General features: G+C 41.9%; 1 protein-coding gene across 1 annotated transcript; it reads left to right on the forward strand.

The window, feature by feature from the left end:
• Positions 1–140: 140 nt before the first annotated feature.
• On the forward strand, positions 141–26,025 carry ttc9b (tetratricopeptide repeat domain 9B). The gene is made up of 3 exons (XM_034229346.1): positions 141–916; positions 20,967–21,149; positions 22,022–26,025. The coding sequence occupies exons 1-3, from the start codon at positions 469–471 to the stop codon at positions 22,114–22,116; spliced, it is 726 nt and encodes a 241-aa protein (XP_034085237.1). The 5' UTR covers positions 141–468; the 3' UTR covers positions 22,117–26,025.
• Positions 26,026–26,791: the final 766 nt, after the last annotated feature.

Below are 26,791 nucleotides of genomic sequence, written 5' to 3' on the forward strand. Positions count from 1 at the left end.
TCCTATACGCTTATTTTACCATGTTTACCAAAGTGCATTGTTGTTTTGACAAATAATCTTTCATAACAGCACATTTCTGTCTTCGGTTTTCACCATAAAATCTGTACTGCAGCAACCAGCAACGCCTCACGACTTTTCTTTTTTTCTCCCACAATGCTGTGCGGTTGGGGTTGTCGTGCGTGCGCTGTTTGTGGTGCTGAAGCTGCGCGTGCTACAGATATTCACTCGAGCATCCCTCCGCGAGACGACCAAAACGAGGAATCAGGTAGCGACGGATGGGAACATTGAGTTTGTTTCTGCCAGCTGTTTCAGCCTCATTCAACGAAATATAAGCTTAAATATTTTTCGACATTTACTTTAGCTTAAATTCTTTAAACACACACTGACACCGCGGTATTTGACGCTGTTTTTGAGGCACGAATTCTCTCCTGCTCAGCCGCGTCTCTGCCTCTCCGTCCTGCATCCTTTATGCACAGCACGCTGCTCGGGTCTTCCCCAATAAAACACACCTTAGTGTCCGAGCACCATGGCCCGCTCCCGGCACTCTCACTGAGAGAGATGGAAGCCAAGCAGCACCAGATAAAAAGCCTTAAAAGCTACCCGGAAACCGGTGGCCGGAGCCTGGCCGCGGCTGCCGGAGCAGACGGGTGTCGAGCCGCTGAAATGGACATGGAGGCGAAGATCCAGAAAGCCGTCGACTTCAAGGCAGAGGGTCACCGCTGCTACAAGGAGAAGAAATTCCGGGAAGCGATCGGCAAGTACCACCGGGCGCTGCTGCAGCTCAAAGGGGTGCATTTGGTGGACGGGACCACGGGCTCCGAGGTCAACCTGCTGAACCAAGCCGCCGGCAAGCTGACCGAGGATCAGCGGAGAGCCGTGCAGACTACCGAGATCGAGTGCTACGACAACCTGACAGGTGAGCAGCACCGGTACACTTCCCACAAAAACATCCAGACCTCTATAGCCTCTGACACCTTTGTTCGTTCCGGTTCACTGGGGCCACACGGCCAGGTTATTTCTGCAGGATTTGTGCAGACGCAGGTGAAATAACAATGAATTCAACAATAAATCATACTGTGTCCTGGCGTGATAAAACAGATTTAATTTGTGTATAATATCTGACCAGATAAGTGCATTATTTAGAGTATCACACAAATGAACACATTTCAGGCTCTTAAACAGCCCTTTAAATGATGTGTGTGCTATTTCTTTATACAGCACATTCATGCCTTTTACACAATAGGCCACCTCATCAAAATGTAATATTTTAATTGTAGTAAAACGAGTTTTTTAAAAGCCCAAATAAACCCACAGGGCCAACACGCTTTATGTTATAATACATGTATGTATGTTTTCATTATGTATTGGTAAGTTCACCAGCTGTTGTGATGTAACATTGACATTTCACAAGAGTCTCTGAGGTGAGAAGAAATCCCCTCACCCATCCACAGGGTGATGTAAGGCTGTGTCTACTACAGGGTTAACTGAGGAGCACAAAAGATTAACTCATCACTGCTCACTGAAAATGCAGCTGTTATAGGTGCTACAAAAACATTCATCATAAAACTAGAGTTGCAATTAATGTTCTTTTTCAGTGTCTATGATTTCCTTGATTCATCACAAGCACAGCAGTACATCAGTGTGAAGGCTCTGGGGCTTTTATTTTGAATGTGTAATGTCGGGAGAAAAACATGCAAAGGAGGGTGTGTCTTATAGCTTTTGTTTGTCAAACACCTGGCTGATGAAAGCACCAGGTTGGTCAATATTCCGTTGGCTGTTGTGATTGATATTGAGTGATATTGAGTGATATTGTAGCCCAATGTTGTTTTGTGTGTGCAGTCATGCTATGTTGGTTAAATGCTCCTTAATTGATGTCATGCTAACAGTTAGCAGATCATGAAAGCTATGGTCTGCAGAAATGCTGTAGTGTAGGCATACTGTCTGTGGAGGTGTGTGTTGCAATAACTGTTTGTTTACAGCATTTTGTAGATTGCTTGGTATGGGAAGTATATGGGAAGACAGGCCTTATGGTTTTGTAGTAAGCTATTCATGTGTGTCAGCTTTCACTCGGAGAAGCACTCACAATAGTTACTGTAACATATAAAAACGTGTACATATGAATATATTGCCTGTAGCTTTGCTGTGAAATTGGTAATTATTTGTTATTTATGTGCATTTTAAGAAATTATTTTGATTACAAAGCATACATAGCAAAATAAACACGTAGATACATAACATAACATAACAATCGACAAATCAGGAAATAAAAACAAAATGATATTAATTTACAAGACATAGCTTACACATAATGGATACAACAATAATACCTATGAATAATACTCATACCTTAATGTTCCGATCTCATCACCTGGTCATGATAAATGTTGTATTTTCTATAATTTACCAATTGTTTCCATCTTTCATCAAAGATATGAACTTGGTTTCCGATTCCGATGTATTTTCTCCAAATTGGTAAAAACCTGCGTCAATATATGTGCTCCGTATGCAAAGTGCAGCATATCCAGATGGATGTGGACATCCAGGAGCTACATGATGGTGGAGTTTATATCACAATACTTAAAAGACATATGAATATTATTTTGGGTCATGACGCAGGCAAGTGTGATGTCTGGTAGCTTGTGTCCAGGTGCTGCCCTGTCAAACTGTCGTGATGCATTGAAGGTCGCCTTGTTCTGCGCAGCGTTCAGGGCCCTGTCAGGAGCCTGCAGGGCGGCCAACTGTAGCGTGAAGAAGAGAGTGGGGGAGGGAATGAGAGGGACGGTAAAATAAGGAAGGAAAGCGGAGATTTAGAGGCAGGAAAAGCAATTCAAAGGCATGGTGGTAGTTTACAAGGAAATCGGTTGCTATGTATATAAAAATCAATCCTAATGTGGTAATGATCACATTGTTATGCAGACCCTGTCCAATTATTTGGACAAATTGTATTTCTATGCTTTGTTCTTAAAACGTAAAGCCAATAAATCCCCTTAATCATTGTAATTTAGAGCGATACAAGAGAGGAATAGTGGAGCGCGGAGGCACAGAGAGGAGGAGGAAGAGACTGCTAGCACGCGACAGGGAACCATATTTGCCATGGCAACCATCGCCGGGCCTTTTCCCTGTTGTTGTACTAATCTCATCCCCTCCCCTCACTGCTTCAAACAGCAGTGTGTGTATTACACACTCTCTCACACACACTCACACACAAGAGACCTCACTTCAACCCTGCCTTGTCACCGTGGCTGTTTACTACAATAATAGTGTTTATTCTGATTTAAGATGTTATGTGATAGGTTAATAGAATATTTGATTTCACATTCCCGCTGATAAACATGGCCGTTTAAATGACTGAAGATGTCGGCTCCACAGTGTGCCACATCATTAACCCTAAACTCTATCTTTTCTGTCCTTTTCTGTTTGTTCATCAGTACTTTCCCACTTCCCCTCCTCTATCTGTCTCACACTACAGCCAAATGGTTTCTACTGAGGATTGAGATATTTGCTGAAACCTGCTCACAAACCATTCATTTCAGTTTTTCAAACAGGCAAGGTCATTTCCCAAAAGAGCCGGGGACTCAAACATTACATAAAAGAGAAAATAGTGCGCTTATTGGGGAAGATTCTAAGCTGTGGATGAATGCACATTTGGTGCTCTGGTGCGTATTTACAGCAGCAGGATGGTGGGAGTGCCTCCACATGTCCCAAACTGTAACTGCATGGCTCATTGATGCGTTCCAATGTTTTGTGAACAGCAAGGAAGTTCTGTGGTGCAGAGGAATAGGATCAAGTATTTAGCTACTGGCTATGAGGATTGTTTGTTGTTTTTGGTCTTAAAAGGACATTTCTTGCCAATAAGTGAGACATAAAACAGCTGAGCCTCCCTTTTTAAAGAATAATTCATCTGAAATTGGAATACTCCGCATGAGGCCGAATCAATACGATCGTCATCTTTCCATAACTCTCATAATTTAAGATGTCTTGGTTCACAGCGCCCATGTCGGAATGATTTATGGTAGGTTCATCTAATTCAGCTCGAGAATTAAAATACTCATTCTTCTTATCTTGAAAGCCCACGTATAACTTGAGAACATGTTGAATTCTTCTTTAGAAACGGTTAAACTAAACATTTGACTCGCTGGGATAGATGTGGTGAATATTTTATAATGTTTTTACTTCCAGATAATGTTCTCCCACCCAACTCGGAATATATTTGCGCAATTACATTTCCAATATGACTTTCCTCAGGGGGATGTTATACATCTCATGTTCATGGTAAGTCTCAGCATCTATGATGCCCCTTTATGAGTAAAACAAAGGCAGTTCTTTGATGAAGGTTCATGTGTTTTTAGGAACAGAATAACAATCATTTCAGTAACTCCGGCTCTGTCTCAAATTAAGCAGTGACTCATTACTGTAATCCTGCTGCAGGTGTTGTTATGCGGCTCCACCTGGTTACCCAGAGTTCAGGCTGTGGTCGCCGTGGTTATGAGTGAGGAGCTGCTCTCTGATTGGTCGACTGTCTTTGGTTCTAACAGATAAAAGGAGAACAACAAGCAGCAGCACCAATAACACGTGTGTGTGTGTGTGTGTGTGTGTGTGTGTGCGTGTGTGTGTGTGTGTCTCATCATGAACTACCCCGAGGGACAGCAGCTTGGTACGTGGACGTGGAGAGAGTGTGTGTTTTCATGCTTCAGTGTGTTAATTGATGTGTGTTTATGATAAGAGTGACAGGAATTGCTAAAGGCGCTGCTTGTCCTGCCATTATTTCCCTACCCATTGCTGATTTGTTTAAGGTAGGTGTGTGTGTGTGTGTGTGTGTGTGTGTGTGTGTGTGTGTGTGTGTGTGTGTGTGTGTGTGTGTGTGTGTGTGTGTGTGTGTGTGTGTGTGTGTGTGTGTGGTGTGTGTGTGTGTGTGTGTGTGTTGTGTGTGTGTGTGTGTGTGTTGTGTGTGTGTGTGTTGCGTGCGTGCGTGCGTGCGTGCGTGCGTGCGTGCGTGCGTGCGTGCGTGCGTGCGTGCGTGCGTGCGTGCGTGCGTGCGTGCGTGCGTGCGTGCGTGCGTGCGTGCGTGCGTGCGTGCGTGCGTGCGTGCGTGCGTGCGTGCGTGCGTGCGTGCGTGCGTGCGTTCTTATCTTCTTGACATTGTTGTGATAAGGGCAAGCTTTTTTCTTTTGTTGTGCTACTTGTACATTACATGAGTTTGCAATTGTGTGCAAACTTTATAGTGCTTTACATATAAATACATGTAATCAACATCTATTAGATTTCATGTCCATAAGATAAAAGAACGTTCATGACCACATAAGAAATCGTTTGATCCAAAAAATAAAAATGTTCTTGGTGGTAGCATCTTATTGTGGAGATGTACTTCTTTCCCTGAACTGAATGAACGGACAAAACAAGCAATTAAAAGTGTCTCCTTAGACTAACTGTAATTCATCTACTGAATGATTCACCCACTAGCTCAGGTGGGAACAGTCTATATAAAGCAATCTTAGAGGAAATCAAAGAGAGCCTTAAGATGTTTTTAGAAATAGCAAATAGCAGAGGAATGAATGAGTGGATTTTGATAGAAAAGGTAGAGAGATAATGTGAGTTTGTAACACTTTATAGTGGATTGAATGTAGAGAAGAAAAACAGATGAATAAGTCTTAGCCGATTCTGTCAAAACAGAAAGAGGACGGGTGACGAATGTCCTATTTGCTGGCCTTGTTAAGGAGACATATCGAGTCTGTGTGTCCCTGTAGGGCTGCATCTCAATGGGTTACACCATCACCTCCTACTGTGTCTGTCGCAGATCACAGTGGTGCAACATGTTGGCCAGAGGCAGACTCTGAGCCATCCATCCACCCACTGCAAACACACTGGGAGGCACACGCAGAAATAAGAGTCAACTGCAGTTCGTTTGCTCTTTTTTGACTGAGATAGATCATGAAGAATCACTTTCACAGCTTGTCTCTTTACTTAAACAGCAGCAGACAGACGTAATATCAGTTTAGAGGCTGTAATAAGTTTATATCCCTTTAGATTAGAAAGTGTACACAGAATAAACCGACAAGCTGGATGGTGTGATCGAGTCGTGAGAGTTTTCATTAACTCCTGCTCGCTCTGATCTCTCTCTGACTCCCTTTGTTCCTCCTGACTGGCCCGATCTGCGGATGAGTCATAAGTCTCAGCCTCAGAAGAGACGCAGCAGGGGGGGGGATGAGTGAAATTGTTTGATTTGTAACACCAGCTACCTTTTGTTCAACTATGGCAGCTCCCAGCCACGCTGCTCGCCATAATGATGATCCAGCCATTTTCACCCACTAACAAAACGTTGCTTGTATTTACCCAGAGAAACCGCTATACCTAACATTTGCCGAGGGGTTATGAATACCATTTAATATGAAAACTCTTCCCATCAGTGTTTGTGGAGACCCACTGTGCAGTTGGAGTTTACAACCTGGAGCTCATGCTGCTTTATCTAAAGTAAACTCCACGTGAAGTTATCATTTCTTGTTTCCGACCAAGTGAGCAGGTTCTAATGGTTATGAACACAATCATTTTAATCAGGGAAATGTAGCCGCCAGTTTTATGGCGGCTACATTTTATAAAGCTGAGCAGGGCTGTGCCGGCAGTGTAACAGGATGCGCTGCATGCGAGCTTCTGATCCTAAAGTATCCTATACTTTGGCCTAGAGTAAATACAGCTGAATGTCAGGGGGGGGGGGGGGGGGGGGGGGGCATGCCATTTTCAGTGTTGTAAAAACACAAATAGTAAGTAATATAGAATATGTTTGCGTCAGGCTAGCATTTTATCGAATCTCAGTCAGGCATAAATGCAATGTGTACATCGTTATAGCGTGTTCAGACACAAATCCAAAGTGTAATGGATGCCTAGCTACAGCATAAAGAAGCCGGGCAACTGCTACAGAGAATAGCATTAATGCTAACTTGCCTGCAGCTTGGATGCCCCTTTTATGACACCTAAATGCTTTGTTTATTGAAATCCAATCACAGTTTTCACAATCGACATAAGGGCAAACTATTTTAATACCATGAGTAATGCAAAGACACATGGATCATTATTCAGGGCACATATTCAGATACAGATCACATGTACATACCGGCTGTAAATGTGTTTCCCATCATGTGTCCTGTGTTCAGAGCCTCTGGGCCACCAGTGAACCTCCGAACCATGACATGCAATTACAGGCCTAACATTACAGATTTAATGAGTCTGTTTATGGGCATCAACATCTGTTCCTTGCTGGACCAGAACTAAAACACAGCGTTCGTCATCAATCAAAGACACACACAGCCGCAGTGCTTTCGCTGCACTTTCTCAATTGAAAACGCACCACATCACAGGCTCTAAGCACAGTCCTGCTGCAGGGGGGGGGGTTGTATTAAAATAACATCCGCTGTGTGTAACTGTGTGTAACTGCACAGACGGGTTGATTTCACCAGTCCACTCTAACCCACTGCTCGTGAACAGTCGAGCTCGCAGAACACAACGCAAAGCTCCTCCCTTTCATCTCCTGCCAGCTCCGGCACCAGGGGACGAGATGAGATGGACTGAGATGAAGGAAGACGAAAAGAAATGATGGGGAGGATAAACGTGAGATAGAGGGGCAGAGATGAGGGGAAAGCAAGGCTGTGTGAGATGAAACGCACTGTGCTTGTAGGAGGATGGTGAGTAAAGCTGAGGGGAATAAACGTCATGCGAGGGTGAGAAGGGGGTGAGGTTTGGTTGGTGTTTTTTCTTCCCTCTGTGCATGTACGTCTGCCATTGGAGAGGTGGCCAGAGCCTCCATGTGCCAGGGCTGCAGATGGTGTAGCTTTGCTGTCAGGAGTACGACTGGCACTCCCTCTACTGTAACACTCACACTGTACTCTGCCTGTGCCATCTCTAAAAAAACTCATCTCAGCTGAGAGAAAAAGGATTTGGAGCATGGGAGCAGGGGAGCAGGGGTGAGTCAGTAGAAAAGATGAAGAGGCTGAAATGGGGGAGGGAGCGAGTGTACTGGACAGAACTCTTAAATATGATGGGATTATATGACCGCTGAGGGGGTTATGATTTTATAGGAGAGCGACAAGTAGTGAAAGAGAGGGGGAAAATGCTCGCCTCTATGACCTCTTGGGAGAGTTTTTAGAGCTGCATTTTTATTTATTATTCTATTGTGAGGAGGATGCTGAGAAATCCAATTCAGGCCAAGCTGATATATATCAGAGCCCTGGCAGGCCCTGATGACTCCTGTCACAAGAGTAAATAAGACCCAGTCATCTGTCAGGAAGGAAAGAGAGGAAACAGGCAAGAACTCAGGAGGAGGGAGAGTTAAGAAGAAGAGGCGAAGGCAACAAGAAAATATTGTTATGATGCTTATTAGTAGTTATAGTTGAATGATACTTATTTTCCTCCATAGAGTGATCTGTGGGGGTCTGGTTCCACTACAGTGCTTAACACAACAAAATACAACATGAAGATTTACAAAATGCCATTTATCACTTTCTGCTGCCACCTCTCATTAAAGTGCATTAGTTGTGCCAATTTGACTGGGATGTGTTTTGAGTTTAATATGTATGCGTGTGATTTCGATTTTCGGACTGTAATCATGTTCTGATGTGGACTGACAGTTGCGTGAATAAATGAATAAATTGAAAGTGTCTGTCAAAGCTTTTTTTTGTAGTGCGCAGTTGAAAGTCATGGCATCAGCTGAGAGGAAACTGATGCCCTGCTCTGAGAGAGAGAGAGAGAGAGAGAGAGAGAGAGAGAGAGAGAGAGAGAGAGAGAGAGAGAGAGAGAGAGAGAGAGAGAGAGAGAGAGAGAGAGAGAGAGAGAGAGAGAGAGAGAGAGAGAGAGAGAGAGAGAGAGAGAGAATATTCATTCTCTGTAAGCCTTCAGTAATGAGAATTTTAAGCATATCTAACACCCAACACCCTGTGCTCCGGCGGACAGTGCGGAGTAAACCAATTGGCTGTTTATGATTACCCGCAGAGCTCCATGCTGATAAAAAGCCCATGTTGGTCTCTATCTGAGCTCTGCCTACTTCCCAAACATGCTCTACGGGGGTTGACATTGAAAACTCGTCCTTGTTACATGCTGTTTGTGACGGCAGTGAAATGTAAAGGTTGTGCTCATCTTGCTTATCCCTCGCTGACGGTGATCCTCAGTGGAGCAAGTAACCAGCACTTCCACACCAGTGCTGTCAAATAAAAAAAACAAATATGGAGATCAATGTGAAGCTAAAGCTGCTATAAGCAATAACTATACTAATAATAGATGTGACTGCTTATCTCTCAAGACTGCAGATATGAGGAGCTTTAAAGCATCTGTCGGTTACTATCTGAATGATACAGAACATTTTAATATAAAATGCAATAAAAGCATGTTTCCCGTCACTGTTATTATTGACATATTTGGAGTTGTGCACATATAAACAGCTAGTGCGGATATCTTTTTTAATTAGGTGAAACTATTTTGGTTTATGTATTTATTTGAGAAACGTCTCCTCGTCGCTTCTCACAGATCTGTGTCCGTCTGCCATTTTGTCTCTTCAGTGTTGTTTAAATCACACACATTTGATTTTATGGAGACATGAACTTTCCTACTTTAGCCAAAACTTTTTGGGTGATATGTAAAAAAAAAAAGAAACAAGCAGATACAAATTCACATATTGTTTGAGTTGACTCCTACCACACTCATTAGCAACCTGACGACCTCAGCAGGCAACTGTTTCTGCACAAACATCTCAAACAATGTCATTGTACCTTTCTGACAGACACAGTTGTTAAATAGCTGTCAAACAAAGTGAAGCATTTAGCCGCTAAAGTTCCAGGTGATTCCTTCAGGATTAGAATGAAAGAGATTTAGGGCTTAGACTCATCAGGTGGACACAAATATCACTGCGAATGAATCTTTATGTTGCTCCGTGTCTGCTCGAAGTGCAAATGTTGGAGTAGGCACTGATCCATATTGGAAGAGAACAGGCTGCCAACACGTGGCTGTATCTTTTTTGGTAATTACGGAAGCCCATGCTTTAGTCGTTACTCCAGTTACTGAAAAAGCTTGAACTACCTCCCAGATTAAGGCTGACTCGATGCGATTGAAAGCCAAACCATTTGGCAGCTCTCTCTGTTGGCCTTTCTAAAGACTCCCTCATCTATTTTAAAGCCAGCATAATGCAGAGAGCATGTTTCTCACAGCTACTGTTGTAGGGGCATCAAATGAGTTGGGTTATCATCACTGTGTCACTGTATGTAATAGTGTGTGTGCTGTGTGGAGGTGTGTTTATATCAGGTGCACCTAGGGTTGCAAAGGGGCGGAACATGGGAAGTTCAGCTGGGGAATTTTGGAAATATTCGATGCAAAATTAAACAAAAAACAAAAAACATGACATTTCAACACATTTGTTGTTAAGTAGAACAGAACAAGTTTTAATTATTTTATTGAATAATTATTTGTTTCATTGAAGAACGAAAACAGGAATGTTGAGTTAAATGTTACTCATCCCCCCCACCCCACTCATTACAAAATGAACAAAAATGCACCCCCCATCCAAAAATCCCCACAAGGTCCCATTCAAAAATATTAAATGAAAAGAGCCCTTCTCCCTCCAAAAAGTCCCATTAAACATGCAAATCTTCCTTCAAGCAATCCTCTGCATTTTTGCAAAACCCTTTCAGTCAACGGGCTCTTCCTGGGCCTCATCAACATCACACTCTGAGTCTTCCTCTTCGGTGTCACTGTCCAGCCTTGTTGAGGATGGCTCTGTGTCCGGCTCAAAGAGCCTTAGGTTTCCCCGAATGCCAACCAGTTTTTCCACTCTCACATTTGTGAGCCTGTTGCGAACCTTTGTGTGGTCTCAATAGCCATGCAGTAAGCAGTGTGCTATGGCATGGATATTCAAGTGTACTTGAATGGCATCTGTTTGTTTTAGTCAAGATTATGCTAAAATATACTTTCCCCAACTATATTTAAGTTCCCTATGAAGAGCCAACCTTCAATTTAGAAAATTCCCAGTTTATTCCCATAAATTCCCATGGAAAGTTTCCATCTTTGAAAATTCCCGGAATTTTCCCGGAATTCCCGGAACCTGCTGATCATTTGTTTTGTTTGTTACAAATAGAGGAACAGTTCAAGGAGCCTTTATTTCTGTTCTGCAAATATATTGCTTTGCATTGATTTATATTGCAACGCATCGCATGATATTGCAACATCGTACGCAACGTAACTTACAATAAATGGATTTTTACTCAACCTTGCAGTACGGCTTCTTTGTATGGATCCATAAACCATGTCGGACAGACCTCCCTTCATTAGCCCTCTCAGCAGCTAAATTGTTTCTTTGTGTATAGTCGCTAACTACTGTACATAGATTATCTGAACAAACCTGACAAAAATAAAGTGTGTCAATCTTAGCAAGGAAGGCCTTAATCTGACTGTACATTATTAGAGTGTGTGTGCAGAGTGGGTCGCTGTTTGACAGTAGCCAAAGGTCTGCTGAGCAAGACCAGACTCTGCTTAATGTCCACAGAATATCAGATAATGGCCCAGCTAACAGAATGATGTCTCTGCTCTGAGTTCAACTACAAGTGTAACCTCAATAAAAGTCTTGCTTATTCTTTATTAACTGCACTTATCTACTGTTTGAATGCCTGGTTTTACTTATGAGAGTTAAAGTACTAAAGACAGTACCAGATCCTTCTTTGGTCCTTGGACATTTAAGGAAATAAAATAAATGTACCGGTTTTAATGAGTTAATTAAAAAATCATGGCTACATAAACTGCTCTTCATTTCCTTTTGAGGCCTCAATGAACCTGAACGCCCCCCACGAGCTCTGTAGGGTTACAGCACAGACCAGAAGAAACTGCTCGGAAATGGAGATGTGCGATGCAGAGCAATAAATGGTTTCATCTTTGGTGGAGTCATAGAGAAGACAGCTTCCTCACTTGTATAAATATTTAAGTAGATGCCCGTTAATCCTGAGTCAGCGACTATTTCAGGAGCGCAGAACAATGTCGGAGGGTGTTTGATGAAGTACGGTAGAAGGTGGAGGAGCCTAAGTTTGGGTTTGAGGATAACGATGTGCGGTAAAGGTGAAACTGAAATATGGTTTCATCTCCCAGTCATGGAAACACTCAACATACTGTGTGATTTACAGTCAGATAAAGGAGCAATAAGTCAGTAAGACTATCGTATAAAACTAACGGCCGCCAATTTAGATAAGCCCTTTGCGTGGTATCTTGACACAGAACGGTCGCGTGTTGCCTACGTTGTAACACGTGACGATGCGTTGAGTATCATAACCTTGGAGTGAGGTTAATGCAACAAATCCCCAGCTTGGTTTCGAAATACAATATCTATATATATATGTTGTAAATTAGCTAAAGAAGTAAAGGCTTGTGACTCAGTGACGTAGCGTTACATTACATTGCACCCTGTGACATAGGAGCATCATTGCATGGGAATGAAAGTCCTTTGCTTGTCTGACCCATTTGCTGCAGCGCTTGGTAAAAAAACAGATGGGTTTACATTGGATTCTTTGAGGTTCCTACAGATGCTAAAGGGTGCCATGCACATTGGTATAAAGGCACCCACACGTCAGTAGTGAGACCAGCCTGCTCTGTTCTATAGGAGATTCAGAGAGGGGGTAGCATCCCCACTTAAATTGCTACTGCCTGTGAGATCTATCAGAATAATCTGCCCACTTTACTTCACTTCCCACCCAGGATTAGTGTTGCACTGTGGGTAATCCCTGCCCATTTGTTTGATGTACCAGCAGTTTACAAGCATGACAACGGTGTCAGTGTCATTAGGGGATCAACATGACAGGTGGGGGGTCCAGACAAAGCCTAGAGCCTGAAAGAGCCACCTCTGTGTTACATATTTGGAATGACTTGTTGATAAATGAAACTACAAATATATGACTGTGTGTTGCTCCTTTCGAATTAGACCAGCCATGGTTTTAGTGTTGGATTTGATGACAATGGTCTGATATTAACAACATGAATGCATATGCTTTAACCGGTAGCTGTAACCTTTTATTGAACTAACATACGTATGAGTGATTATTGTCTAATCTAACTCTTGGTGAATAAGCACATTTCCCAAAATGTTGAATAATTCCTCAACCCAAGGCCATGGAGTTCTTTAAGGTGTTTCAGCAAAGAACATGTTATGTTAGTTATGATGGAGTATTCAATCAATCAAGCCCAATATCACAAATGTTACATTTGTCTCAGTGGACTTCACAGTTTGTACAGAATATCAGTATGACAATAGTCCTTAGACCCTCACATCGTACAAGGAAAAACTTCCAGAGAAAACCCACAGTTTAAAGGGGAAAATGGGAGAAACCTCAGGGAGAGCAACAGAGGAGGGATCCCTCTCCCAGGACGGACAGACGTGCAATAGATGGCGTGTGTAAATTGAAGAGATAATACATTTTACAGCGTAGGTAGACCAAATGTTTGGAAATGCATGTGTCTATAATAAGAAGATGAATCCACGAGGATGTCAGCAATCCTGTGGGAGCCATCAGGGAAGTAGTATGATGAGAGTCAGGCAGGACCGCAGAGACAGGTTCAGCCACGACTCGAAGTCCAGGACTCAGATCCAGTGCTCAGGATAGAGGATCCAGGACACAGGACACAGGACCACAGCAACAGGATTAGCCTCGACTCAGGATCCCTCATTATCCATTCACATTTACCATTAAGTTTACCCCACTCACGCAAAACATTTTCAGTCTGTAATCCTCATATTACTCATGCTCATTAATCGTAGCTCTGACTCATTTTGAATGCTGGTCCCGGCACTCCCCCACTCCTCCAGAGGAGCCTGTGGAGGCCTGTGAGACGCACACAGTCAAACAAGAGCAATAGGAGTGTAATTACGAGGGTTTTTTGTCACCATATGGAGCTGCGTTAGTCTTCCGCTCCAGTGTCACATAATCAGAGAGATCATCTGCACCACTTGTTTTAAGTCAAATGGTATTTGATGACAAGATTTCCTCTCTGCGAAATGATAAATCTCAGCATCCATCATGTGAATTTCCGCTTTGGGAAATGACCTATTTTATATTCCTTATGGCACATTTGAGTGATATAAAATATAATACAAACACTTAGCTGCTGTATTATGTGAACTTCCTTTTAACAGCATTAGATGATGAAAAACAATCCTTACAACAGCTCTGAAATCAAATGAGGATCATGTTGAAGGTGGAGGAAATGCTGTGTCATCCCAGTGCTGACGAGCCCTTTTCATAAAGCGAGCTGAGAGCTAGCCTGTCCCTCTCAGAGATAGACGTTCACAAAAGGCTTTGGGTGGAGCTATTCATAGAGACAGAGACTGTCCGAGAGGAGACATGTGACCTCAGCATGTTGGATCGGATTCTGCTCAGCGATTGAAAGTGTGAGAGGATTTCATGATGATCACTTTGCACAGTCAATTAGTCTGTAAATAGATATTTTGCAGGGCATTTGTAAAGGAGATGGTGTAAGGTGAGGACAGTGGTGCACAGTGACACTGCGGGAACCAATGGAGGAGCGAAGGATGAGGCTTGTGTGTGAGAGTGAGAGTGAGAGGTCTCTCCGTCTGCCATTACCTTCGTGCAGAACTAATTACAAGGTGATCGACAGCAGACTAATCAGCGGGGCCTCGAGTGGCTTTAATTAGCCGAGTCGTGGTGTTGCGCCTGGTGTGATGAAGAGGAGGGGAACACAGGTCCAGAGGGAAGGGGAGGGGATGTCGAGCAAGAGAAGGAGGAAGGGTCATTTTACACAGGATCACTGATCTTTAATTACATCACGACATTACCTCTTCATTTCAATTGAATATTTTCCAGCGTATTTCAAGGCATATTAAACCTAATAAACTTTTAGTGTTTTCCACTTTTATATTTGAGCTCCCACTTTTCATCTGAACTGTTCCCTTTAATGTCTCTCAGCATCTTTATGAATACAAAAGGGCTTGCAAATATCTGAATACTTCTTTCACGATATTTTATAACTGTGTTAGGATGTTTATTACTATATTGTCAAGTCAAGAAATAAAAAGTCCATATGAGATATATGGATATTCCTGTAGGAGTTAAATACTTCAAAGTATTGTCTAATTTGATCAAAGATGGGTTATTAAAGTGTCAAGGGTCGTCTAATGAAAGAAATATTGCAGTTTGGCTAACGCTTTAGTTTGCGATAGAAACCATGTATTAGACATTTTGTGTCTCAGGCTTAATCCAATGGTTACTCTTTTAATTCGTCCACCGCACAGTCTGTCATTGGACAATCTGAAGAACCGCAATGCATTTTGGGCAGTTGAGTTTTGTCCAGTCATTTAATCTTTAAAACATTCAGGGATTTCTGGTGTGCACCAAATCCAACTACAACAACACCATCTGTGACGATTATAATTATTAACTGTCACATTTTGTGCCTTGCTTCCTTCACTTCTCTTATCCTCTGTACCTCAGAAGTTCTCTTATGTCCCTCGGCTGTGCAATATTTCCTTGTCCACGGGTATAATGACCGTAAAGATCTTCTGATTCTGATTTAGATTTGTCTGTGCTGTCTCTATCTCTGTCCTATCTCTGTCTCTCTTGTCTTATTTTGGCTTCCCGCCTCTCTTTCTCTCTCTTTTATACCTCGCAGGCTTTGGAACATCGTCTAAAAACGTCTCTATGTAGGCTCAGTTTTTTCCGACATGATGCCTGAGGCGAACACCGGGGTTCCTGAGCATGTGTGAACCACTCCCACTCACCTCTCATTGAACCGAACACAACAGAAAAGCACATTCACAAACTCACACTTGAATGCTGTTCTGCACCTGTTGGCTTTGTTCTCGGTTTCATAGTTTCATTGATTTCCAATTTCCTGTGTTTCATCTATTTGTACCTCCCCAAATCTGGCTGTGAGACAGGTTCCTCAGAAAGTGATCGTCATGACGCTGACACTAAATTGTGCGCACACAAAGCCAGTGTCGCAGCTCATTTTTCTCTCCCTGTCTTCACATCAAGTTCCTCATTAAGCCAAATCCATCTTGTCTGCACCACTGTTTTCCTGTCTGCGGTCACACCTCATTATTCTTCGTTTCTTGTCTCACATGTATGTACTCGTAAAAAGTTGTTGAATGCTGCATTTTTAATCAAAGCAACAACTAGCAAGCATATCTGCTATACTGTTGATGAAGAGGGATTGCCTTCCGTTCATTTAGACGTCAAAGTTTAAGGTCATGGTTTCAGGATCTTAACATTTGATTTGTATGGATGTGATGGGCCGTATCTCCTGGTTAGGGGTGTTTTCTTTGGCTCTTGATGAGGTCTATCACTAATTATTGTTCACTTAACAGACAGAACATAATTATTTTCCACATCCCAAGGTGGCATTTTCTAATTACTTTTTCAAACAACCCATTCAAAACGTAAAGATATTCAGTTTGCCAGCACATACGATGGAAATATTCTCACATTTAAGAAGCTGGAGAAAGAGAATTTTGAGAAATATTTGTTTTGCTCATTTTTTAGTGTATGTTCCAGGACCTATTGGTATTCCACCGATTCCCAAGCTCTCATCCTGACTCATAAAGAAACAGGCATTTTCGTTTAACGCCTATAAACAAGCCTTATCTAGTATATCGCAAAACACAGTTTGGCCTTTTTTTGTGGCTCAAAAACTGAAATCTATTGAAACTGTTGGTCTCATTTTATATCAGTGATATATTAATATCTGCTAATGTAAGGCATGAAATGAGATCAATAAATCCCTGTTATTCTTATTTTAAACTCCATCTTAACTGTAGAATCTTAGGGATGGGTGAGATTTAACTTTTGTTTGTCATGGATGAGAAGAGGGAGACACACCTTGTGGAGATCTGCAATACATACTTTTTTTTGTTAAGCCTTGTGACGTAATCATCTAACATCCTTTCTGATTTATATTGAAACCCTTTGAGGTAGTCCTGACCTCCAATATTTGGAAGCACTGCCGTTAAACATTTAAAATAAAAAACTGGACACAAACAGAAAGCCCTCAGACTCACATGGCTCTGTCTCTCATTGACTGAGACACCTTGGCTCCGGTGATGTCATTCTGCTGTCTTTATGGGGCCTCTGTCTTTCTGTGTCCCTGCCTGCTCCGTTGTATGGAGGACGGAACATGACTTAAGTATAAATAAATAAATGTATGAAGAAATACAGGAATAAATAAATAAATACGTAAATAAATAAATAAATACAGGAATAAATAAATACAGGAATAAATAAATGACGAAATAAATACAGAAATAAATAAATGTTGAAATGAATACACAAATAAATAAATAAAAGAATAAATGCATAAATAAATGCATAAATAAATATGGAAATAAATACATCAATGTACAAATAAATAAATAAAAGTCGAAAATAAAACAGAACACACGTTATTATATATCTTTCATTTATTTCTACATTTACGCGACATACATTTATTTATTTATGTATTTATGTGTCCGTATGCTAATGAGGTGGGCGGTCCTAACCTCAGTCTGAAGCAGGATTCGCCAATTGTTGGAGCCAGGCAGAAGCAATAGATTTGTGGCAAGTCACATCATGTCGAGCTGAGCCAAGTCCTCTATACATCGTTCCACACGAAACTGGACATAGTCTTTTGGTTCTCCGTTCTCTAAATGGTCCGCTAATGATCGTAAATGATCTCCAATGGCTCTTAAATCAATATCCATAAATAAACCTTACAACTGTGGATAAACCATGGATGTATAAAGATAAGGGCTAAACAGTAAAGCTCCTGCATTCGAATCAGCGCGGTTATCCAGGCGTTAGTAGTAGAGCCCTCTGCCAGAAATGATCACACACTCCTGTAACCAATCCTGCTTCAGACTGAGGTTAGGACCGCCCACCTCATTAGTATACGGACACATAAATACATAAATAAATAAATGTATGTCGCGTAAATGTAGAAATAAATGAAAGATATATAATAACGTGTGTTCTGTTTTATTTTCGACTTTTATTTATTTATTTGTACATTGATGTATTTATTTCTATATTTATTTATGCATTTATTTATGCATTTATTCTTTTATTTATTTATTTGTGTATTCATTTCAACATTTATTTATTTCTGTATTTATTTCGTCATTTATTTATTCCTGTATTTATTTATTCCTGTATTTATTTATTTATTTACGTATTTATTTATTTATTCCTGTATTTCTTCATACAATTATTTATTTATACTTAAGTCATGTTCCGTCCTCCATACCGTTGGGCCTGTCATCATCACACCCTTAATGCATCTCACCACACTCTACATTTCCTCTGGCATGCCATCCATCTGCCTAATGGGCCAGCAGGGTGTGGCCGGCCAGCCATAGTGCACACTGCTTTTGTGTGTGTGTGTGTGTGTGTGTGTGTGTGTGTGTGTGTGTGTGTGTGTGTGTGTGTGTGTGTGTGTGTGTGTGTGTGTGTGTGTGTGTGTGTGTGTGTGTGTGTGTTATCTGTCTGTTGTCTGTGTGTGAGTGCCAGTGAACTCTCTAACTGCGTCGGCCATTATGGAGTGTAACTGAATCCTCTGAAAGCCGCTCTCTACTGCAGGGCGGTGATGGGTGTGAGGAGGGACGGGAGGAGTCATGTCGGAGTCACACGGTTGTAAAAACAAATAGAGGAGTGGACTCTGTAGAGAGGTGTGCAGGAGAGGAGGGCGTCTGAGCTGACTTACTGTATATGAGCACTGAAGACGGGGAACAGATTCCTCCTTTCTGCTCATGAGCTTAACTGAGAATTAAAAGATTGTTAGGCTTTACTCTTCTTTTCACCAGACAGGGTGTGTACTTCCTTCTAATAAAGATGGTATTAATTCACTTAAATACTGTATTTAACAACTTTCATACAAGAAACTGCAAGGGTTGACAGGAGGAAACAACAAAATAAAAAAGTTTATTAGACTGCAAGAGCCAAACCTAGTAGTAAAGATTTCAATACACATCTCATTTTTAGAGAGAATATGTGTATTATATGTGTAATGGAGGTTTTACTAAAGGTATAACTTTGAGGTACTGGAGTATTTCTATGTTATACTACTATCACTTCTAATCCACTGCAGTACACTACAACAGATTTCTTTATTTTATAGATTGAGATTATTAATACAAAATAAATGAACAAATACATTATGACACATTGATGTTAGTTTTGCTACCCATCAGTACCTGGGGTTTTCTTACTATGAGAGGTCAAAATGTCAGCTGTGAGGTTATGCTTCATGGATTTCATTACATCTTTCCATTTTTATTTTGTGTTAACCAGCAGGGATCTCTTGAGAATATTTAGAGTAATTATAATTAGAAATAATAATCAAGCAGAGTATCTTTTAAATGGCGACTGAGGTAGGGGTAAAGACAATTTATGAATAATTGCTACTCTAAAGCCCACCCCCCCCCCCCCCATGTTAACTGCATATGACTGAGCAGAGTTCATGTCCACAGCTGTGAGACTTGAGGCAGTGACCCAACACACAGACAGACAGACACACACACACACGATATGCCGCAGGAATCAAATAGACATGTCACTTTAACGTAAATACCAAAACACATTGATTGTTATGGAATTGGTCCATCCCCTGATGTCCATGGTGAATTATTTAGTGTGTTGCACTTGAGCTGTCGTCGGGCCGACCCTGGACAATATGTCTCTGAGGCTCAGGGGGAGATGACAGGTAGAGGACCACAAACTGCTTTTAACACACTCCCCCCTCACCCTGTAGTCTCCCTCAGGTCTCACCTCTCGCCCTATAGTCTCCCACATATAAACCTCATCTTCCTCTTCCCATGCCCTTCGTCCTTGCCTCCCCACCTCTCACTCCTGACTCACCCTGCCTCCCGGCTAATAGATCCTGACTCGTGTTATTCACAGAGCTGTGGGGGGAGGGGGGGGTACAAGGAGAGAAAAAGGAAATGTATTTGTGATGTATCATCAAATAGATCAAGGCACTGGATGGAAAGTAGGATGGAAAGATAGACCTCAAGTGCTTGTGATCACCAGAGGGAAAGTGATATCTGAGCCATCAGCAGGCATTTAACAGCTTTAGTGGACTAAAAGCAGTGTGGGTGTGTGTGTGTGTGTGTATGTGTGTGTGTGTGTGTGTGTGTGTGTGTGTGTGTGGTGTGTGTGGTGTGTGTGTGTGTGTGTGTGTGTGTGTGTGTGTGTGTGTGTGTGTGTGTGGTGTGTGTGTGTGTGTGTGTGTGTGTCTTTGCTAATGAAGTTATTCTGGTCTAAGCTGATTTTAGCAGCGCTGAAGAGAGTTGCTGCTGCAACAACACATCCATGCCATGAAACACAAGTGTTTTTCCTGAGTGTTTTACATTGCTTTTTTGTTCGTTTTTAAGATAGCAAAGTGCCAGTGGCTTCAGTTTTAGATCTCCTGCCCTCTGATCTGTACTTCACTGCTCACATCTCCTCCCAAAGGTCCTCTGCGGTAACTGTCACTCACTTGATCTCTGCATCTGCCCTTCAGCTCCTCGTCCCTCCTGCTGTCCTTGCTGCTCACAACACATCTGCTCAGTCAGGAGAATAAGACTTGAATATCCTCAAGATTTCGTCCTTAAGATGATAATGTCCTATTCTAGTATTCTGCATGTCAGGCTGAACAGCCGCATGTAGAGTCATTATTGTCCTGCCCGGGAGTCTAACTGCTTGCACGACTTTTTTTGTGTCGTCTCGCGAGACGTTTAATGTTAATTTATTTATAGTCGGCTCACTGCCATCCTGAGGAAGAACTGTGGAGGCTACATTTCACTGTGTCCCTATTAAAAGGCACAGAATGAAATGTCAGCAAATGATCCCATCTTTGTTTTACACTCATGGGACGTACTAAACTTCCCTAAATGAGACTCGAGGCAACTGTTTTAAATGAGTGATTATTACAATACATTTTTAAGCAAATGACTTACTTGTTCCCACCCTTTTCTTTCTTTTCTGCAGCGTGTCTGTTGCAATCAGAGCTGGTGAACTACGAGCGGGTGAAGGAGTACTGCCTGAAGGTGCTGAGCCACCAGAGGGATCACTTCAAGGCCATGTACCGAGCCGGCATCGCCTTCTATCACCTGGGTGACTACGAGTGTGCCCTGCGCTACCTGCGTGACGCCAAGAACCGCGAACCCTCAGGTGAGCCTGTGCATTCAGTTACACTCACATAACAAGAGACATGGATACAAATATAAGTATTGCTGCGAGTCTAAGATGATAAGTAGGTACATTGAATTATAGTTGAGTGGATGTATAGTTCATGAGCTTAATGTTGGGAAGAACTGTATATAGGAAATATGATAAGCAGCCATATTGCTTTATAACATGCATAATGCAAACTTTGTTTAAAATGTAACATGCTTGGCCTCTTAGATCAACCAATATAAAGACATGTTAACTTTTACATTAGAGTATAAATATGTATAACATTTTAACTCATGGTGTGTTGATAACTCTCTAATACGTTAGTTCATTTAGCAAGCAAGCTCATTGGTATTCCTACCCTATACTTCACACTCATAATCACACATGACCCAGATCATCCTCTCCACCAGCAGCACTCCACCCTCCTCCCTGGATGCAGGTGTAGATAGATACATGTCTACATGTCCTTAATATTACCTTTCTAAGTTACAGGGAATCCAGAATGCAGTGATGTAGGGTTTCAAGTCCTTGTATAATCGTGTGTTATGCATCTGTGTCTTACCTGTGTTTATGTGATATGTGTGTGTGTGTTTTGACTGCATGGCAGCTGCGGAGATTCATGGGAGTAGTAGTTTATCCCAGTTGTGCTGTTGGTGATTGGTGGTTAAAAACAAATGACACTTCATGGCAACCATGGCCAAATTGTAGCTCTGTTAAAACAACTTGTAATCTCTGACATTAAAGGAGCATAATGTAACTCCAGCCCTTTGACTAATGAGATTACAATGATTGAATCAATGATGTGCCTCTCCCTTTTATTTCAACGTTCTGCCTCTCATCCATTACACTTCCTCTCCCCGTCTCAGACACCAACGTGCTGCGGTACATCCAGCTCACAGAGATGAAGATGAGCAAGTGCAGTCAGCGAGAGCGAGAGAGCTGCAAAGAGACCCAGGGCTAACCCTCGATCTTTCGACCTCCTGACCCCATCGACCTTTGACCCCGCAGCGACCCTCCCTCTGTCCTCGATCGACTCCTGGCAGCAGCACAGCCCACAGGCGAGAAGAGACGGACCCAAATACCCGCCAGCAATGGATAAAAACGGGAGACATATCAAGCTCTGTCTGCAACCCGACCTCCTTCTCTCCCCTCTTCTTCTCCCCCTTTTTCTCCCTCAGGTGCTGTGGCTCCTCTCCGTAGACAGTTTGTAGACAGTCGATCAAACATAAAAACAAAACAAAAAATGCTGTATTTTACTCATACGAAAAATGAGCTTCAAAACATAGATATTAATAATTGACATTTGCGTGATTTAGTTAATGTTTTAAAGACATAAGATGCATTTTGTTTCCGCTCTCTTTTTCTCTCTGACTTCTCTCTCTTTGTCTTATTTCAAACTCTTGAGGAGAATATGGGGATTGTGAAGCTCGACCACACCGGGAGGAGAGCATGAGTGTGTGTGAACATGAGCAGGGGATAGTGAGGGGTGTGTGACACATATCAAGACCGTACCCCAATTTGATTGTACATCCTCCCCCAACAGGGCTCCCAGGGGCCCCTTAACGCAGACTGTGGGACAGACTAGCTCGGGAAATCTTTCATCAAGTAGAGAAAACGCCTGCCTCTCTGCTTAATCTATCGCTCTACTGGCTCTCTTTGCTTTCCTGGATGCCATGTATCTCACTTTATGGACCGTTTTCTTTTTCAATTCAAGGGCTAAATCAAGTGTTTGAAATGTTTATTTTGCTTTTGGTGTTCATCAAACTCAGTAGAATTGAATCTGTGTCTCAGCGTTTCGCTAAACTGGTGTGTTTTGAGTCTTGTGTCCAAAGCCCCTCCTTGGTCGTGGGTCATTGTTAGGACTGTCGAAGCCCCCCCCCCCCTCCCATCTCCCCCACCACCCTCGTTCTCCTGTTAACGATGTCACAACGGAAAATAGCCAATGGGATCAGAGTTCCAGCGACCGCTGTTGGCTAGATGGAAATCCACTTTAAAGTTTCACAGTGAGAAACACTTCAAAATGTCTAATCGGAGGTCCAACCTTTTATCACTAATGCTGAAGCTTCCCAGACATCGATAACTCACGGAGGAGACTCTGGGCAGCGTTAGTGCAGGGAAAACAATTACACACACATCTGTCCCGACAGGCAAGACCACCATCTAGGAGCACTCATCTTTAGTGCACTTCAACAAGAGTGTGCCGTTTGAGATTTCTTCCTCTTTAGTGTGTTGACAAAGCTTCTGTGTTTGAAAATGTTTCCAAAACACAGAGCTGTAAGGACAGTTAACACACAGCACTAAAAACACTACTGATGATATGGTTGTTGATATCTATGGCTAGCTGTCAAAATATACATAGATCATTTGCTTCTCTTGTGACTTGGAAAGCCAAATCATTGATAATGCAAATATTGCTTTTGTGATAGATTTACGACAAGCTTAAATCTGCCTGCGCTGTTCTGCAGAAGGTTGGATTGAGGATTTATGAAAGCATGACCTGGATTTGCCTTCTCTCTGATGTCATGAAACCCAGTTTCCTCTTGTGCGGGCCCACCTCCTGCATGTACGTGCGGCTCCAGAGAGTTACTTCAGATGTATGGGATGGGGATTATATCTGCTCTATTGCTTTCTGTCATGGCATGCTGCCACACTGTTCTCTCATACCTCAATGTTATCCATTATGCCCCTTATGAACACAGAAGGTGGTGACAGACTGTGATCACAGCAGTGGAATATAGATCAAATAAATGTGAGGAAAGAAAGAGGACTTTAATGAACAGGGTCACATTCTGCATCTGCCAAGGTGACAGATAAGACGTTATTCCACTGCGTATCCAAAAAAGATGTGGGAGATGAAATCAAAGAAAGATTTCCTTTACCCATTTTTCAGTGACCTGCTAGGAGGTAAATAGGGACAGAAGTGTGTCAATGGGTCTCTGGAGAGATGGCGGCATGCGCTGAGGGGACCGACATGATACAGAGGGGCTCAGTGGGGGGGGGGGAAGTAGAGCAGCTGCAGCAGAGACACAACATTAGAGGATCAGAGCTGGGAGATTTATTATTACACATAATTTGGCTAAAAGTATGGAAACCTGATACTTGAAATATTTGATTGCCATCTCATACACTAATTTCATGTGTTAATCTTCTATTATAACAACCATTACTGCTCTGAGTCCAAATAAAGTACAATTGGACTCTCAAAGTAATGGCATAATGTACATGTAGGGCACTATGTTGTCAATAGAGACTGATGTCAGACCAACACTAGACAGCTGATTCACAGCTGAGATTCGGTCCTGTGAGAATAAGAAAGTTATGTTAATTTTTTGGAGCAGCATTACGTTTTCCCCCAACTGAAAGTAAGAGACTCGAACAGAAAGACCAGGGTTGTCTAATGAATTGTGTAAGCCATATGCTGAACATGATATGACATCGATTTTTATCAATATATATAAATAGCTAATAGTGTTTTCCTAGTCTTAATGTTAGTGTAACGTTTTCTTAAAGGAAAAGTTTGACATATTGGTAAATGTTATAATAATGATGCTGCAGCAGGTTAGCTTAGCACAAAGACTGAAAAACAGGTGGTAACATCTAGTCTGGCTCGGTCCAAAGTTACAAAATCCACCTGCCAGCACCTCTAAAGCTCTCTCATTAACATGTCGTATATTGTTTATGTAATCTGTAATAAGTCTGAAGTAAAGTGATTAAACATATTTACCAAACTGTTGAACTACTCCTTCAAGTTATCCCACTGTTTGATTTGAATGAAATGCAATCAATGTTACCGATTTATCAGGGAAACCAAATCAACACAACATCATAAATTAAAGGCGAAAGAAAATAAGGTGTAATGAGTCAAAAACATCTGATCTCTCACCTCTGGGGTTGAGGCTCTGGTATCAGAGGAAATAAATCAAAACAACAGAGAGTAATGGCGCCCACAGGCTCGGTCTCCATGGCTGCCTGGGCTGAGTCTCCTCACCCTCGGGCCCCTCGGGGATCGGTCTCCTCCCATGGTCCTCTCTCCATGGCACTAGTCCGCCATCTTGTTTTTGTCTAGTTGTGCCAAGTCATTCTCGCTCAATGTGTTTTACGACCGCCTAGGGACAACTAGCTGCACATTACACAGGTTCTTGATTAATGGTAGAGTGACTTCGAGGTTGTTATTGTGAGCATAACTTGTGCAAATAGAGATCTCTGCATCGGTGTAGCTTTGAAACAAACAACAAAAAGCACAACAACAACAACAACAAAAGTCAAACTACTGGCTGTGTTATTTTTGCTTTGATGTCATTTGATGTAAATGTTTGTCAAATGTCAGAGTCGTTTTTGTGAATTATATGATACAAATGTACAAAAAAAATAACAAAAATGTAAAGTGTTATGGTTGTGAAGAGCTTTACTTTATTGAAATACTTTATCAACAGAAAATAAAAGCAAGATATAGAGAAAGATAATTTAACTGAAGCTCCTCCACAGAGCTGCTTTGTGACTGTTTATGTATTTGTTGGTCTTTCTGTTGACGTCCATTTTCGTCAGGGGATCCAGAACCGGCTCGAAGTATGAGCGTCCTTTGACCCTCCTGTTTGGATGACCTTTGACCTCGACTCTACTGTGTCTGCGCAGTAAGACGAACACAGCAGAGAACTTTGAGGAACTTGTGTCAGAGCGCAGAGCGGCTCCTCACAGCCACAGATCTTTGTTTCTGTGGCCGTGGGGGGGGGAAAGGGAAGCGCGTTTTGGGCCTTTTTCCATTCAACATCCAAACATCAACTCCATCACTGGTTTTACGGAACTGCTAGCCCGGGAATGCACTATTGATTGGTAAATGAAGATTACGAATAAAGTTTCAAACAAAGAGGAATGGTGTTATTGTTGTTGTTGTTGTTGTTGTTGTTGTTGTTGTTGTTGTTGTTGTTGTTGTTCATTTTTAACAAACGTATCTTTGTCAACATTTTCTTCAACATGGGCTCAAGTTATTTTATCCTTAAAAACTATTTGACTCACATTTATTTTGTATCATGTAAATTACAAACCACTATCACTTTACCTTTACCATTTTAATTTTGATCTCATTTTAGTGTATGTCTCCTACCTGAATTTATTTGTAACCTTGTACTGCTGCAACAACATAATGTAGCCTACCCATTAGGGATACAGGTGCATCTAATTTTTTATTTAATACACATATCCTTTTAGTATAAAGCTTCACTCCTGGTTAAAATATGTATTTTAAGACAAAGAGAGTCCTGCAGATCTGAGGACCATTTGGCAGGCAGTCTGTTTAGTGTCTTTTAGTTGTTAAATCCTTTCGTATTCAGAAAGAGTATGACGTGATGCTCCCAGGAACAAAGAGAAAGAAAGCTGGACACATGGTGAAAAACGGTTGAGGAAATCATGAAGGGAACGACAAAGAAGATGATTAACATGTCAGTCTGCTGTCAATGCAGATAGAGACGTGTGTGTGTGTGTCAGCTGTGAACTGGCCTGCTTAATCTTTATTTTTGCTCTCTCTATAACATCTCCCCACTTCATTTTTAGTCCCAGCTTCCCCTTTCTCTGCGTTTTTCTTTGTTGTTACTTTTAATAGCATCACCATGGAAGTGAAGAGGGGTTGCTAGGTAACTGGC

This window comes from Gymnodraco acuticeps, unplaced genomic scaffold, assembly GCF_902827175.1.
Source record: "Gymnodraco acuticeps unplaced genomic scaffold, fGymAcu1.1, whole genome shotgun sequence".
NCBI classification, from domain to species: domain Eukaryota; kingdom Metazoa; phylum Chordata; class Actinopteri; order Perciformes; family Bathydraconidae; genus Gymnodraco; species Gymnodraco acuticeps.